This window comes from Populus trichocarpa, chromosome 10 (genome assembly GCF_000002775.5).
Source record: "Populus trichocarpa isolate Nisqually-1 chromosome 10, P.trichocarpa_v4.1, whole genome shotgun sequence".
NCBI lineage: Eukaryota > Viridiplantae > Streptophyta > Magnoliopsida > Malpighiales > Salicaceae > Populus > Populus trichocarpa.
In genome coordinates, this window is record NC_037294.2 from 17,651,779 (window position 1) to 17,666,050 (window position 14,272).

At 36.4% G+C, this 14,272-nt stretch overlaps 2 protein-coding genes across 5 annotated transcripts; one reads left to right on the forward strand and one right to left on the reverse strand.

Moving 5' to 3' along the window:
* On the forward strand, positions 1 to 6,501 carry LOC7464580 (uncharacterized). Of its 3 annotated transcripts, none has more exons than XM_052456508.1 (22): positions 2 to 334; positions 615 to 740; positions 1,231 to 1,310; positions 1,439 to 1,525; positions 1,630 to 1,680; positions 1,767 to 1,884; positions 1,969 to 2,025; positions 2,126 to 2,190; positions 2,351 to 2,434; positions 2,526 to 2,576; positions 2,662 to 2,724; positions 2,843 to 2,889; positions 3,045 to 3,114; positions 3,197 to 3,259; positions 3,663 to 3,752; positions 3,931 to 3,969; positions 4,051 to 4,278; positions 4,379 to 4,464; positions 4,711 to 4,759; positions 4,874 to 4,954; positions 5,054 to 5,147; positions 5,632 to 6,501. In XM_052456508.1, exons 2-22 carry the CDS (start codon positions 623 to 625, stop codon positions 5,826 to 5,828), a joined length of 1,818 nt encoding a protein of 605 aa, XP_052312468.1. In that variant the 5' UTR covers positions 2 to 334; positions 615 to 622; the 3' UTR covers positions 5,829 to 6,501. The 3 variants fall into 3 exon arrangements, with proteins under 3 accessions (XP_052312469.1, XP_052312468.1, XP_024466605.2); XM_024610837.2 differs by having other exon boundaries at positions 2 to 331; positions 609 to 740; XM_052456509.1 differs by lacking the exon at positions 1,439 to 1,525 and having other exon boundaries at positions 1 to 331; positions 609 to 740.
* Positions 6,502 to 7,751: 1,250 nt separating this feature from the next.
* On the reverse strand, positions 7,752 to 10,911 carry LOC7464581 (protein SOMBRERO). Of its 2 annotated transcripts, none has more exons than XM_002316127.4 (4): positions 10,387 to 10,911; positions 9,421 to 9,619; positions 8,707 to 8,978; positions 7,752 to 8,474 (listed from the first exon to the last, which is right to left on the reverse strand). In XM_002316127.4, the coding sequence occupies exons 2-4, from the start codon at positions 9,587 to 9,589 to the stop codon at positions 7,956 to 7,958; spliced, it is 960 nt and encodes a 319-aa protein (XP_002316163.2). In that variant the 5' UTR covers positions 9,590 to 9,619; positions 10,387 to 10,911; the 3' UTR covers positions 7,752 to 7,955. The 2 variants fall into 2 exon arrangements, with proteins under 2 accessions (XP_002316163.2, XP_024466050.1); XM_024610282.2 differs by having other exon boundaries at positions 9,421 to 9,625; positions 10,387 to 10,909.
* Positions 10,912 to 14,272: the final 3,361 nt, after the last annotated feature.

Sequence of the window (14,272 nt, forward strand, 5' to 3'; positions counted from 1 at the left end):
AAGGAGTGGAAAGAACGCATCTCAAACCCGCCGCCCCTGAAGCAGAAACACAAGAGAGGAGAGAAGGCCCTTTGATGGGTTTAAGGAGGGAAGGTTTTTTGAGCATCTTTCTTTCTTTATATTGATCTTGATTGTTTCTATCATCCCATTCGTGGGTTTTGTTTGATTTGAAAGAGAGAAAGAGTACTCTTTTGTTCATATCTTTCTTTTCCTAGACCAAGAAAGGAAGAAAGAACACCACCATATATTTGCTAAAAAGCAGAGAAAGCAGAAGCAAAAAAAGAAAAAGAAAGTGAGGGTTGGCTTTGTAAAGACCGTCATTGATAACAAGGTGGTTTTCTCATTATTCACACCAAAACCCACTTTGGGTACAATATCTATGTTTCTTATCTATTCTCCTTTGATTAACCTCTCTACTTTTTATTCTCACTTATCCATTGGTTTTGTCAGCACCAAGACACCCTTTATTTCTTTTTTTAAGTTTCGTTTTTTCACCATTTATCCATACCTGCATCTGCTGCATGCTCGCTTGCTTTCTGGTGCATTTTTGTGTGTCTACTTTTGTGAGTTTTTGGTATTGAACTGTAAAGTTCTGTTGTTTGTATCAGAAAGAGCACTGACAATGAAGTACGTATTGGTTACTGGTGGTGTGGTTAGTGGACTTGGCAAAGGTGTTACAGCCAGTAGTATTGGTCTTCTCCTCAAAGCCTGTGGCCTTCGAGTTACTTCTATTAAGATTGGTATATTTTGTTCTTTTAATAATGTCTTCCTGATTGAGATTGTACCGGCTTTATGTTGGTTTTCCATTTAAATTTGATTAAGTACTGGATTGATAGTTTGTTCTTGTTGGTTTGTTTCTTCTTTGTTTTTTGTTTTTAATTGATTAGTTTGTTTTACTTAAGGTTTTTATGTTTGAAAGTCTTGAAGCTTTTTGGATTTTGGGTAAGGTTTTCATTTGTGAAAGTTGGTCCGCAGTTGAAATTTTGTTTCTTTTTAACACTGCCTCTGAACTTGGCTGGATACCATTTTAAATTATTCATCTCATCTGATCCTCCAGTCCCCGACTCACAATTCAAATGAAAGAAAAAAATTGAAGGGTGGTCGCATTGTTTGTTGAAGTTGTTATATGATTCCATCTTGGAATTCGTTATCACGGGATGCCTTCAATATCTTTGGATGTTGATGTTAATTGTTTCAATAGCCTTACTTTGTGCTTGGTTATATTTCCAGACCCTTACCTAAATACTGATGCGGGCACTATGTCTCCTTTTGAGCATGGGGAGGTCTTTGTCTTAGATGATGGCGGCGAGGTAAGTTCACTGAATAAATTATTTTCCACTCAATATTTCTCGAGCACCCTCTTCAGTGTCAATTCCATACTTCCATTATTAACATGCTTCCTGTAAAGAGGATTAATTACTTCTTCTTGATGTAAAAGGTGGATTTGGACCTTGGTAACTATGAGCGTTTTCTAGACATTAAGTTAACCCGTGACAATAATATCACCACTGGAAAAATATACCAGGTAGTGAATGTCTCCAGGATCGTGAATAAAGTAAATTTTATGAATCAGATGCAGCTTTAATCTAGTTTCTTGCTATTCTGAAATTTGTTTCTTTGACTAAACAGTCTGTTCTCGAGAAGGAGAGGAGAGGAGATTATCTTGGAAAGACTGTGCAGGTCTGTTCCACATTCTGTTGTTCCTGACTGAAGTCTGTCATAATTTACCATGAAGTTAAATTTTTATTTTGATTGTTGTTCTGCAGGTAGTTCCACACATCACGGATGCCATCCAAGAGTGGATAGAGCGTGTAGCCTTCATACCAGTGGATGGAAAAGAAGGTCCAGCTGATGTTTGTGTCATTGAACTTGGTGGAACTATAGGTACTGAAATTCCTGTTGCTGTGCGTCAGATAAGCTGTTTCCCTTGTTATTTTGTTTGCTTAAAATGAACCATATTTAATGCAGGGGACATTGAATCGATGCCGTTTATTGAGGCACTCGGCCAGTTCTCTTATCACGTGGGTAAGTTGATGTTTTTCTGGGCCTCTATTTTACAGGCTTATAAGGAGAGATTTTTTTTTAGATGGGTTTCAGTACATACTTAGCTGCTGCTTTTTTATAGGCCCTGGAAATTTCTGCTTGATCCATGTCAGCCTGGTACCTGTTCTTAATGTTGTTGGTGAACAGGTACTTAAAGAGTTTTGTCTTTCTTAACATGGTTTTGTACATTTATTTTTGGTTTGACACATGCAACTGACTAAAGCACTTTCTTGTGCATTGTGTTGACCTTACTACGTGTAAGTTGCATAGCCTCTAACTTTTGCTGTGTATGAATGTTGACTTATAGAAAACGAAGCCTACCCAGCATAGTGTTAGGGGGCTTAGAGGACTTGGATTGACTCCGAACATTCTAGCTTGTCGCAGCACAAAGGTTCTCCTAACTTTTCTCGTTGCTCGTTTCTATTTCATATTTCCTTCGTGATCTGTGGTGTAGGCGCCTGATTCTAAACTTTCTTTAACAGGCACTCGAAGACAATGTTAAGGCCAAACTATCCCAGTTTTGTCATGTGGCAGTAATGCAAGATAAACACTTTTATTGTTTTGTTTGGCTTTTATTAAACACGGTTACTGGTTCTGACAATTTGGCTTTGTGTGCAGGCTGAAAACATACTCACCCTGTATGATGTCCCAAACATCTGGCACATTCCTCTGCTTCTAAGAGTGAGTAGTTTTCTGTGGGGTTTCTGATTTTTTTATAATTTTTATTTTGGTGTACTATTCTTCAAACAAGAACTTCCTCTGATTTTTCCCCTTAATTCTTGTCTTTTAACATAATTAGGATCAGAAGGCACATGAAGCAATCTTAAAAGGACTGAACCTTCTAGGGTTTGTGAACTGAACTCACTATTTGTTTCCTTTGTAATTTCTTTTTCTTTTCATTTGCTGCGTGATCTCTCTCTCTCTATATTCATAATGGCACTGTTGTTGCATCAGCCTTGTAGTGTTTTTAACCAGAGTATTAACATTTCCATAATCTTCAGTGTTGCCAGGGAGCCTGATTTACAGGAGTGGACTGCTAGGACAAGAGTCTATGACATACTGCATGAACCTGTGAGTCACAAAGATAATCCCCGATGCAAATTGATATTTACATTTCTGTTCCATCTTACCGTGCTCTTATTGGGTATTGCAGGTTAGAATTGCCATGGTTGGAAAATATACTGGACTTTCAGATTCTTACCTCTCTGTTTTGAAGGTGAGTTCTTTTGTACCTGTTTTACCATTTTCTGGGTCATGTTCTCAGTTACAAGCTTTTTCTGCATTATAAGTTACAAGCTTGTGCATATTATTTCCAGATCTATCGTATGTTCCCTCCCTGACCACGAAAAAACTATAGGTGGGCTTCAAACATCCAAAGATTATATGTGCATTATGCTCTTTGATGAACAGGGCTTAAGCTCCATTCAACTAATTATACTGAACATAAAATCTATTAGAAATGTTATGTTGCCTTTCCTCATTCTAGAAGAGGAAGCACCACCCACACCATGTATGATAAAAGAGTTCTGAAAGGGGTATATTCTTTGTTTGGATTTTGTTATATTGCACTGACAGAACTTATGAGATATCATATCCTAAGTTTTGGATTATTGTTGCAGGCTCTTTTGCATGCTTCTGTCGCTTGCCGGCGGAAGCTTGTTGTAGAATGGGTTGCTGCAGGTGATCTTGAAGATGTTACTGCTAAAGAGGTCAACAAAAGTCCAACTTCTACATTGCAATCTTAAGATCCACTCACACCATCAAGCCCCCTCTTCAAAAAAAAAAAGATGATTTCTTTTTTGATGAAGAAAAAAACAATATCCTATGCTGCTTGTTACAATTTAGTATTTGTAGAATTTGATTTTTGACTACTTTTTTTCCTTGCAGGCACCTGATGTTTATAAAAATGCTTGGGATCTTTTGAAGGTGATCTTAGATCTCTTTTTCTTTGCTCTTTTTTTTATTATTATTTTCTTAATTGGCCTTCTGAGATTGTATTCAATGCAGGGATCCGATGGTGTTCTAGTTCCAGGAGGGTTTGGTGATAGAGGGGTTCAAGGAAAAATTCTTGCTGCTAAGTATGCTCGTGAGAACAAAGTTCCATTTCTGGGCATTTGTCTGGGGATGCAAATTGCTGTTATTGAATTTGCACGATCTGCTCTTGGTTTGCATGACGCAAACAGTACAGAATTTGATCCTGAAACTTCCCATCCTTGTGTCATTTTTATGCCAGAGGTATGTAGTACTGCTACAGTCCTGACTGTACCTGTGGAACTTTGTCAATTGTTGTTTCGTATGCTGAAGCTATTCGCTATAACTTTGTTTTATTTGACAGGGTTCAAAAACTCACATGGGGGGAACTATGCGTTTGGGGTCAAGGAGGACTTATTTCAAAGTTCCGAATTGCAAATCTGCAAAGTTGTAAGATTTTTGACTATTTCACATTCATGTACTTCCATCTCACTACATGACTTGATTTAGAGTATGCCACATGTATGCTTTCTTCTTAGTATTATCTTCCTAAGCACAAATTCATATTTTTATTTACTGTGAAGACTTCATTACATGTTGATGCACACTCATGAAACAGAAAAAAGATGACTGAATCAAACATTCTTTTTTCTTTTGCTTTAGCTCACCTGATTAATCATCTGTATCTGTGTTTAGGTACAGCAATGCCAGTTTTGTTGATGAGCGTCATCGGCATAGATATGAGGTAACTGTTTCCCATAGGCAAATATGCGGAAGTACTCTGCATGAAGAAAAAAAGTGCAATAAATTGAGCTCTTGTAACCACCAGATTCCTAAGAAATTGTTTATTTTCAAACAGGTCAATCCAAACATGGTACCACAATTTGAAAATGCTGGTCTATCATTTGTTGGCAGAGATGAAACTGGTCAGCGCATGGAGGTAAGTTTCTGTGAAAGCATGGCAAGGGATGTTTTCCACAAAGTTTGTATTACATTTGGTGTTAGATGGTAATGAGCATTTTACTGTTATTTTGACCAGATCATTGAACTACCGAGTCATCCATACTTTGTTGGTACCCAGTTCCATCCTGAATTCAAGTCAAGGCCAGGAAAACCTTCGGCTCTTTTCTTAGGTATTATATCCACTCATCACAACTCTGTTCATTGGCATTTAATAAAGTGTCGTTTGGCATTAGATGGATATCAATAAATTATTTGACCTTATGTTGGCTGCTCTTATCCCTGATGAGGGCCTGTACGCCTGTACTTTAGTTGATGCTAAATTTTGAAGGGTGCTGTCTGAAGGTCATTACTGCAGCTGGGCTCAAACTTGATAACAAGTTCATTAGAAATTATATAATCTAGGGAAAAAAATTATTTCCTGTTCACCTGTTGTTTCCTCTTTTGAGAAGCTCTATTTTAGTTTTGATACCTAATATTGCTATCAACTTCCAAGGTGATGGAGTAGTCACCACCATCATTTTCACCTCATTATTATTGTGCATTTGGCTTGGGCAATCTGAGCACACGGAGTCCATTCTGTGCCATGCCTGGTCAAATGCATGTTTGAGCATCTTCCTACTCGGGTATTTTCTCAGTTCCTTTTCCATGTCACAGGACTTATAGCAGCAGCAAGTGGGCAGTTGGATGCTGTCTTACAAAATTATGGTCATGAAAATAAGCTATTGCCAAATGGAATAAGCAATGGAAAACCATCAGTGAAAACCTACCAAAACGGGAATGCCATTAAGTCTTCCAATGGATCACTAAATGGTGTATATAGCAATGGCAATGGCAATGGCGTGCACCATTAAGGAAGTGCGCTCTGATTATGGTTTCAGTTTTTGAAGGGCTTTCAATAGTCTTCGGTTTTTCTTTGTACAGCCGTTGAGTATGGGGTAGATTATTTTAGCTTTCAAGTGACTTGGCTTAGGAGAAGGTTGTGGAGTCCGAACTCTTGTAACAATGAAATTTTCCAGTAAAATATGGGCTTGAGTTGCAGCATCACCCTCTTGTTGGACCAAGTGTCCTTTTTAAGTGGGAATTTTGGCTGTTAATTTGTCTTAGAAGAAGGAATGTGTTTTCAAGTCTACCCTTCTATCATCAACATAGGAATTGATACTGGTTGCAGTGATACACCATGACAGAAGCAGGCATCCCTGGTGACTACTTTTGGCAATCAATTGATTGGTTCTCTCCTCACGCATCGACCGGCCATCCTCCTCTCTTTCGGTCGCGCGCACTTCTAACTTTGTAAGGCAATGGATGTGTAAACTTCTGTTGCTCGGAGGCATTTGCAGACATTCTATTTTCTTAAATATTTGTCTTGTATGTCACGGATAAGTTTGATGTTTTTCAATAGTTTTCCCCCCAAATGGTTGCAAAGAATGAAAGATAAGGAAATTTCATACTTCTGTTTCCTTTACGCGTACGAGTATGACTTTTGCAAGGATGAATAGTAAATATACTGTCTGTTTTTATGGTTTATCCAGGCCCCAAGATATGGTCTTATTACTTTCTCACTCGAGTGAATTTGAACCTGTCATTATTGTTCTTGTATCATATAAACCATGTGAGGATGAGCTATAATTAGGATATGGCTTTATTTTACTCTAGCAATTTTTGAAATTTCATGGTAAGGTGGATTTCCTTTTCACACATTTTGTGATAAAATAAGCTTTCTGTCTTCCAATCCTAGGCATCTGGATTTTCAAATTAATTATGATTAATCTGGTCGAGAAAATTTTTGTTTTGATATGGTGACGAGTCATCTGGTTTAGGGATAATGGTGTGCATCTCCTCATTAAAAGCATTTGCATGCGCGCAAGTCAATAATTTCATAATGTTGTGGCCCGCAATTTTCCTGAATAGTATTTAAGTACAATGAGTTCTTACCAACTGATACGGCAATGTATAGTTTTGGAAGCTGTAGTTGTGCTTTATTCTGTACTGAAAAATCATTTTTGTTTTGAAGTTGCGATAGGCTTCTATCAGCTGTAACCTTTGCCTTGTTACCAAGTAATTAACACCACATAGTTTGAGACATTCCAGACCGTATATGTTGAAGATTTTAAGAAATGTTGCATTACAATTTAAACTTCTTACTTCCGGTAGAATATTTCGTTTGATGATCACATGTTACATGCAAGAATATACATCCAATTATGTTGCACACTGCCTGATGAGTTACTGTCGGTCACTACTGATAGGAATCAGGAGGGATTAATTAGAAAACTGGGAAAAAAAAGTGTTTTCTTTTATCTGTCCCTAATTATGCTGTAATTTTAAGAACTGAAATGTTGCAGTTTATCCAAGAGGATGCCTGGCGTTTAAGGCGACGTACGTATATCCACTAGGTATTAGGTTTAATCCTTTATAAGATGTAAGAATTTAGGGGTTTGTAGGAGGACCACCTTTACCATGTTATTCTGTAGGAAGACTAGCTTCTATACAACTCAAGATTTACTAGACTTTTTTGTTTTTTACGAAGCAAAACAAAAGGAAAATAATGCTGCACAAAATCCTAAATGATGATAATATATTCTATCTATATATATTAATTAAAAATTTAACGATTTGCATCTTCTTAGTTCTATATATGTTCGAGTTTTAACATATTAGAACAGATAAGAGTCGAGGGGGGAGGGGGTTGTTTTCCATCGGTTAACACTCATTTTCTCTGACAAAAAAAGAAAAAGGCATGCAACGCAAATGGTAAAAAGAAAGAAAGAAAATAGATAAATAAAGGGGATAATCGGATGAATTAAGGATCTTGTCCTGAACTTTCTATATATACATTTTAATAACAAAAAACCAACTCATAAAATAGCAAGAACATAATTGATATGGATTCCCCATCCCTGTTATGAATAAAAATACATGCTCCCTCCAGTTTAAGGAGATAAGATGCAGCACGGTTAATGACTTGGAACGTCGCAACTCTACTTCGAAAATCTCAGAATGTCAGTCTCAAAGCCAAGGTATTGAAATGGGAATTTCTGAGTTGAAGCACCCACATGGTCAACAATTTGGGATGAAGAATTGCCTTTGTTTTGGTAGTGCTGATGATGATCCAGGTTTTGTTGAGAAGCAAGAAGCTTATCCAGAAATGACCAATCACCATTGAACCTCCCTGCAGGCTGCACAAGTCCACAACCAGTAGATGTTAACCTCAACAAGTTCTGTGAGCACTCAATGTCGTCCATGTTGTTCAAAGAGAGAGGTGATACAAATGATGGGGCAACAGCTGATTCCGGACTAAATAACTGTGGGAGATGCATGGAGCCATCAAAGGTATAGTCATCATAAATTGATTGCATATGGTTTTGTTTTGGCTCCAGTGGAAGAGAAGAAGCGCTAGCCTTCATTTGAGAGAAGTGTTCTTCTTGAGAAACTTCTGGTAGGAAACCTCTAGTTTGATTCTTCTTCTTGAAAACCCTACAGACAACCCAGCCATCTTCCTGCAAAAATAGCAACTTTATATCAGTGCTCTATTTCATTTAATTTTAACCAATGAACTTTGCAAGAATCTGAGATCCCACCCATCTTGTACGTAGCATAATTAAGAAACCCACCCTACAAAAATCATGAGCCAAGGTAGAAACCAAGATCTTTGGACAATGGTGAACTATACCTAATATTTTCATTTTTCTTGAAAAAAGAACTCTTGATCCTAGGTGGTGTATTATTTACCTGAACCTCAGAGTTGTCATCATCCAAGCGGTACTCATGCATGATCCAATCAGTCTTTTGACCATGAGGAGCACGTCCAGTGTAGAAGACTAGGGTTTTTCTCATACCAATCCTCTGAGAGTTGCTAAGATGGATGGCCTTATCCCTTCCCGTTGCTTTCCAAAAGCCTGCGGTGGTTGCCCGGTTTGTTCGAGTCCCGGTTGGATATTTCTTGTCCTTGTGGCTGAAGAAATACCACTCATTTTGAGGACCCGAACCAATCCTGCATTTATCTGTATTTCCACAAGAAGAAATGATGATTATTGATTTGGGTTCGATGAGATCGATTTCATACTGTAATATTACAGCTCGAACTTATAATTACCTAGTGAGCTCTATAACCCTAAACTCATAATCACGTCTAACTCACCACTAATTAAGTGAGTACGTGAGTTTTTGTTTTTAAAAAACCACTCTTTCAAAAACTTAAGTTGTAAGATGAGGTTTTGATGAAGTTAATGTTTTTACATTACTTACTAACAGCCCGAACTAGCTACGTGGGGATTTTTAAGTTCAAAGTGTTGGGTTACATCATCAGAAACATCCAATATTGATCACAATGCCAGAAAAGTCATAACGTGCGTATGTATAGAATTATTTAGGGTTCCAACTTATCACTCTAAACTGATAAGAAGAATTTAATTCAAGATGAGCAAGAAGAAATAATCGTCTAACCTTTGAGATCCCATGGCTCAAGTTTATTGAGGTCCACCTCCCTGATAACATCCAGGTCAATGGCTTCATACGAGACCTTCTTCCTCAGATAATAGTACAGAAGCTCTTCATCTGTTGGATGGAATCTGAAACCTGGAGGAACTGATAGTTGTCCGTTTCCTGCCATCATTCTCCCTTAAATCTAGTATCTGTTGTTGTCCTGAAACTTCAAAAGCATGACAGTAATTAAGAAAAATATTCTTGTATGCGCAGAAAAGGACAGCACTCCGAACATATAGAGAAAATTTTATGGTAAATAAAAATCCATAGGGTTTCTGTAAAAAAAAAAAAAAACTTAAAATACCTTAACCCTAGGTCAAAGATTAGGGAATATGTTCCATGATAAACCGTGGACAATACTGAATATGTTTTTAAACATGCATGGTAAGCCGTTAGAATCACCTTAATTAGTTTGCAAGATCCATATTAAAAACAAGTAAAGAAGATCCATGAAATATATATATCATCATTTCTTTCAAGAAGGAATTTCTAAGAACGTAGCTTCTTAAATCTTGAGAACAGTACTCTTTGTTCTTCACAATACGAGACTCGGATTCCTGTCTATGATCATGTACGTAAAAGGAGCAGATCAGATCATTGGCATTATTTTTGGTTATGCATGTAAACCCTACCTTTTATGCTAGCCATTTCTTTCTTCTTTTCATTTTACATGGCATGAAATAATTAAAGTGTTGCTTCTTTAGTATAAAACTGAACAGCAAGAGATAGGGTAAAAGAAAAGTAAAGGCAGGATTAGCTCATTTTTCTTCTCAAACATAATATCACAGCTGAATTTTGACAGAAAACCACAACAAAAATTAATCTTCCTTAAAAACGAAAAAAGAAAAAAACTTTGCAACAAAGGGAAGATGCAAAAAGATGAAAGATGACGGTGATAAAGGAAACAAGAAGGCAAACAAAGCAGACCTTAGCAGCTGGAAATCAAGAGCTCTGTCTGTGACAAAGGAAAGAAGACAACCTAAACAGCAAAAAGCAAGCGGCGGGGGCGGCCAAAGTCCTTAATTTACTTCAAGGGCACGGTGTGTGTATGCATTCGTGTGCCTTTTTAAGAGACTTTGAATTAGAACGATATAGAGATACAGATATGTGTGGATCGGTGCAAGGGTTAATTAAAGAAGAGTGATCACAAACCTAAGATGGGAACAGAAATAAAGGAAAAACAATTAAAAAATGGAGAGCAAGAGGGAAAATGAAGAGGGCAATGGCATGCTGGTTATGTCTTTTGTGATGAGGGTATGATAAACCTTTGGTAAATGTCCTTTGAACGGGAGACCTTATCCCCAGAATTGCCTCATTAAAATGAAGAAAATCTGCTTAACTGTCAATCGCGAATACCGACAGATTTTTTAATGCATGATCATCCCCATGTATCTATTTGTCAACAGTTGCGCACATAAATACATGCACTGAGTCAAGAGTCAGAGAAGGAGAGAGGAATGAAGAAGAATTCTCCTTCTATTCCTTTTATTCCACCTTCTATTCTTCTATTCCTGTCTGTATGTTTCCCTTATTTATTTCTCTTTTTAAAATAATGTTCTTTTAATGATTTCTTTTTTCTTTCTTTTTTAAAGAACCCTACCAGCTAGGTATCCAAGCTCAAAACTCCCAAGAGATAAAACAAAATGTCTCCCGCAATAAACTATACGGTCCACTTTCACATCTTCTTGTGTAGCCAGAACATAATTATCCACGTTAATCCATTCTTAGACCTCTTGGCATTTTGTTGTTAAATGAGGACCGCCTTTTTCTCATTGATTTGATGTGTTAGCACGTAATTAAAGATGCTAAACCATGATTAATCAAAAAAGAAAAAGGGATCGAGATGAAATTGAGAGAATGAGAGATAATTAAGTATGGTTATGCATCTAATCCAGACATTGGGGAGAAAAGGAACTCTTCTTCAACGTCCTGCCAAGGAAAAAGAAAGATATATAAAATAATAAAAAAGAATTAGGGTTTCAATATTTCTGAACAACCTCCGGTCAACTCAAGGGGATAGATTCCATGGCCCTTGAATCACGTTCAATGAAGTGTGGATTTGCATCAAATTCAGTGCAACTCTTGTGACTCGGGGTCCCTAATTATTTAGTCCTTCAAAAAATGTGAATGAATTAATTTTCTAATTATGTAATAATTAGCACTTTTTTTTTTGTCTTAATCCATGGCCAGCGTGCTGTGGATTTAAGTGGACAGCTAAGAGGATTGTACTTCAGTACGTGTGGATTGGTGTCCATGAATAGTATTGGATCTCCTAGCCCAGCTGCAATCAAATCCAACACGAGCTCAATATTTCTATATATATATATATATATATATATATATATATATGACCTCTTTTTATAATTTCTACTAAAAAAAAAGTGGGTTATTTTCTTTTTTCAATCTCAAAATCGACGCCAGACATTTCCATTGACATGCACATGTCAAGCTCTAGTTAATTTCAGTTCAAGAACCCAAGTTATTCACTACAGAAGAGATTTTTTTTCTCAACCATTGATGAAGGAGAAAGGGCACGTCCTCTTTTAATATTTTCCTATCTAAATGTACGGTGGACTTGATTGTTCAATTTTATAGGATAATATTAAAAGTCATTTTGATTTTATCTTGACAAGAGAGATATCTCGTAATTTATTTTTTCATGAACAGCAACCTCCTCCTCCTCCTCCTCCTCCTAGAAAGAGTGTTGCTTCTGCTAGTGGGGTTAGTAGAGTTACGTTAACGAGAGATTTAATCGTTGATGCTTTATGAAAAAGATATAATCTCCACTGCACAGATTTATGAACCGGGAATCTATCGAGAAAAAGACAGAGGGCAGAAGACATGAAAAAGCTTCTGGCTTCAATCTGGTCAGAGATAGACAACATTGTAAATGTAAGCCGAAAGGATTATTGATGATGATGATGATGTGGCCCATATGAAAGCATGTACCAATGTCAGTAGATGGTTGATGAGCTTTGCTTGTGATGAATATAGGCTGTGGAAAAAATGAAGGAAAGAGCAAGCAAAACCCTGAAAATCCGTGGCATTTACACGTTGATCCAACACATTTGACTTAATCAAGGCCTCGGTTCCATTAACTTATTTGGATTTTCATTGAATTATTTCACTTCCCCATATGGATTCTCACGCAATCTCTCACTTTTATATATATATATATATATATATATATATATATATATATATATATAGAGAGAGAGAGAGAGAGAGAGAGAGAGAGAGAGAGAGAGAGAGAGTAGGGATTCCTGGTCAAACACGGTGAAGAAATACGCCAACCAAAATTATAATGGTTCATTATAAGCACATTAATTTGCATTGCATCTATTTTTTACCCAAATGGAATTTAGTGTGCCGTTGCCTTTACGAACACTACTGCACATACATAGCATTAATGTGCATGGGGGTGGCTTCATTGCAAAGGGAATCCTATGCCCAGCTAGCCATTTGCGTATGTACGACTTGCTTCAAACTCAGCACTGGTCGGTATTTCTACATTTGATACCAATGCCTAATTACCGAATTCTGATAGTGGAGGGAGCTGTGGAGTTCTTTTTTTCTTTTTCTTCTTATTATTATATTGTTTAAAGTTAAAGGTCATCGTTGAGTAAATATTTTGCTACACAAAGACTAATTCATTGGATTAGATAAGATTTGATGGTTACGTTTTTAGGTGGTATGAAATTTAAAAGCTCAAATAGTATTTTTTAGCTTCCAACTTTTTGACTTCCAAATAACTTTCTAAAGTCAAAATAGCTTCTGAAATCTTGCCAAATTCTCTTATTTTTTCTTGGCTCTGGAAACAAGAGCCCGGAAGCTAAACAAAAACAAACGAACAAAAGCTCAAAGTTACCAAATGGACTTTAAGTCAATTTCTTCAATTTGATCGATAAATTAACAAACTATTCATATTGAGATTATATTAAGAAACCCATTCTCATAATTAAACACGCCTTGAAATTAATTGTAGCACTTAATGAATGAGTTAATGAATGAGGAATATATATACTCGCTTGTCAACAAGATGAACCTCTGGACGTATGGATGCCTACATTTTCAAATCTCGTAATTTACAAGCCTTCTTAAGAAATTTGCTGCATTAAAGAGAGTTATTGCAGCTGTAACTTCATATGTAGGCAGGGTAATTTACTGTACTTTTTTTATCTAGTCATTATTTTTTAAATGCAAAGAAAGAGAGTGTTGGTCTCTGCTGATCAGTGTGTGACCGCCTGCATACATGAATCAGACACAAATATTAGTTCAAGTTGCATTAACGTGTCTTACCTCACTGTCAACAGTAAGAGAGGAGCCCATTTTACGCTGGAGTAGAGTAGAGGTTCGAAAGTCTTATACCCCGTGTTTTGTCTTAAGATACAGCACACATCACTACAGTTAGCTGTCTAGACCTACCTGCAGAATGCGTGTCCTGTGGCTATAATTCTATACATACTAAAATCTTAAGAAACTATCAAATTCAATTACTTTGGATGATGAGCAGTGTTGGAGCTAGGATTGTTTAAATTCGGAGGAAAATTACTAATAAATATTTAATATTATGTAGACATGTGTTAATTTATATATATATATATATATATATATATATATAATTTAATAATATTTTTAAAATATATGTTATAATTATTCTTTTCAAGTTTTTATATTTTGAAGACCACTTTATAATGAGTTTATTATTAATCTCATTAAAGATATTTTTCTCAATGTATACAATCAAATTATCATCTATTCATTTATCTCATATTTTTTTCTGCAATATACTCTTGATAATATGCATCACATA

Excerpts from the sequence above, each read along its gene's own strand:
- LOC7464581 (XM_002316127.4), bottom strand. The coding sequence starts at position 9,589 with ATGATGGCAGGAAACGGACAACTATCAGTTCCTCCAGGTTTCAGATTC. Across the intron at positions 8,979-9,420 it reads TGAGCCATGGGATCTCAAAG|ATAAATGCAGGATTGGTTCG; the intron begins GTTAGACGATTA and ends GTGGAAATACAG. Across the intron at positions 8,475-8,706 it reads ATGACAACTCTGAGGTTCAG|GAAGATGGCTGGGTTGTCTG; the intron begins GTAAATAATACA and ends CTATTTTTGCAG.
- LOC7464580 (XM_052456508.1), top strand. The coding sequence starts at position 623 with ATGAAGTACGTATTGGTTACTGGTGGTGTGGTTAGTGGACTTGGCAAA. Across the intron at positions 2,026-2,125 it reads CCAGTTCTCTTATCACGTGG|GCCCTGGAAATTTCTGCTTG; the intron begins GTAAGTTGATGT and ends GCTTTTTTATAG. Across the intron at positions 3,970-4,050 it reads ATGCTTGGGATCTTTTGAAG|GGATCCGATGGTGTTCTAGT; the intron begins GTGATCTTAGAT and ends TATTCAATGCAG.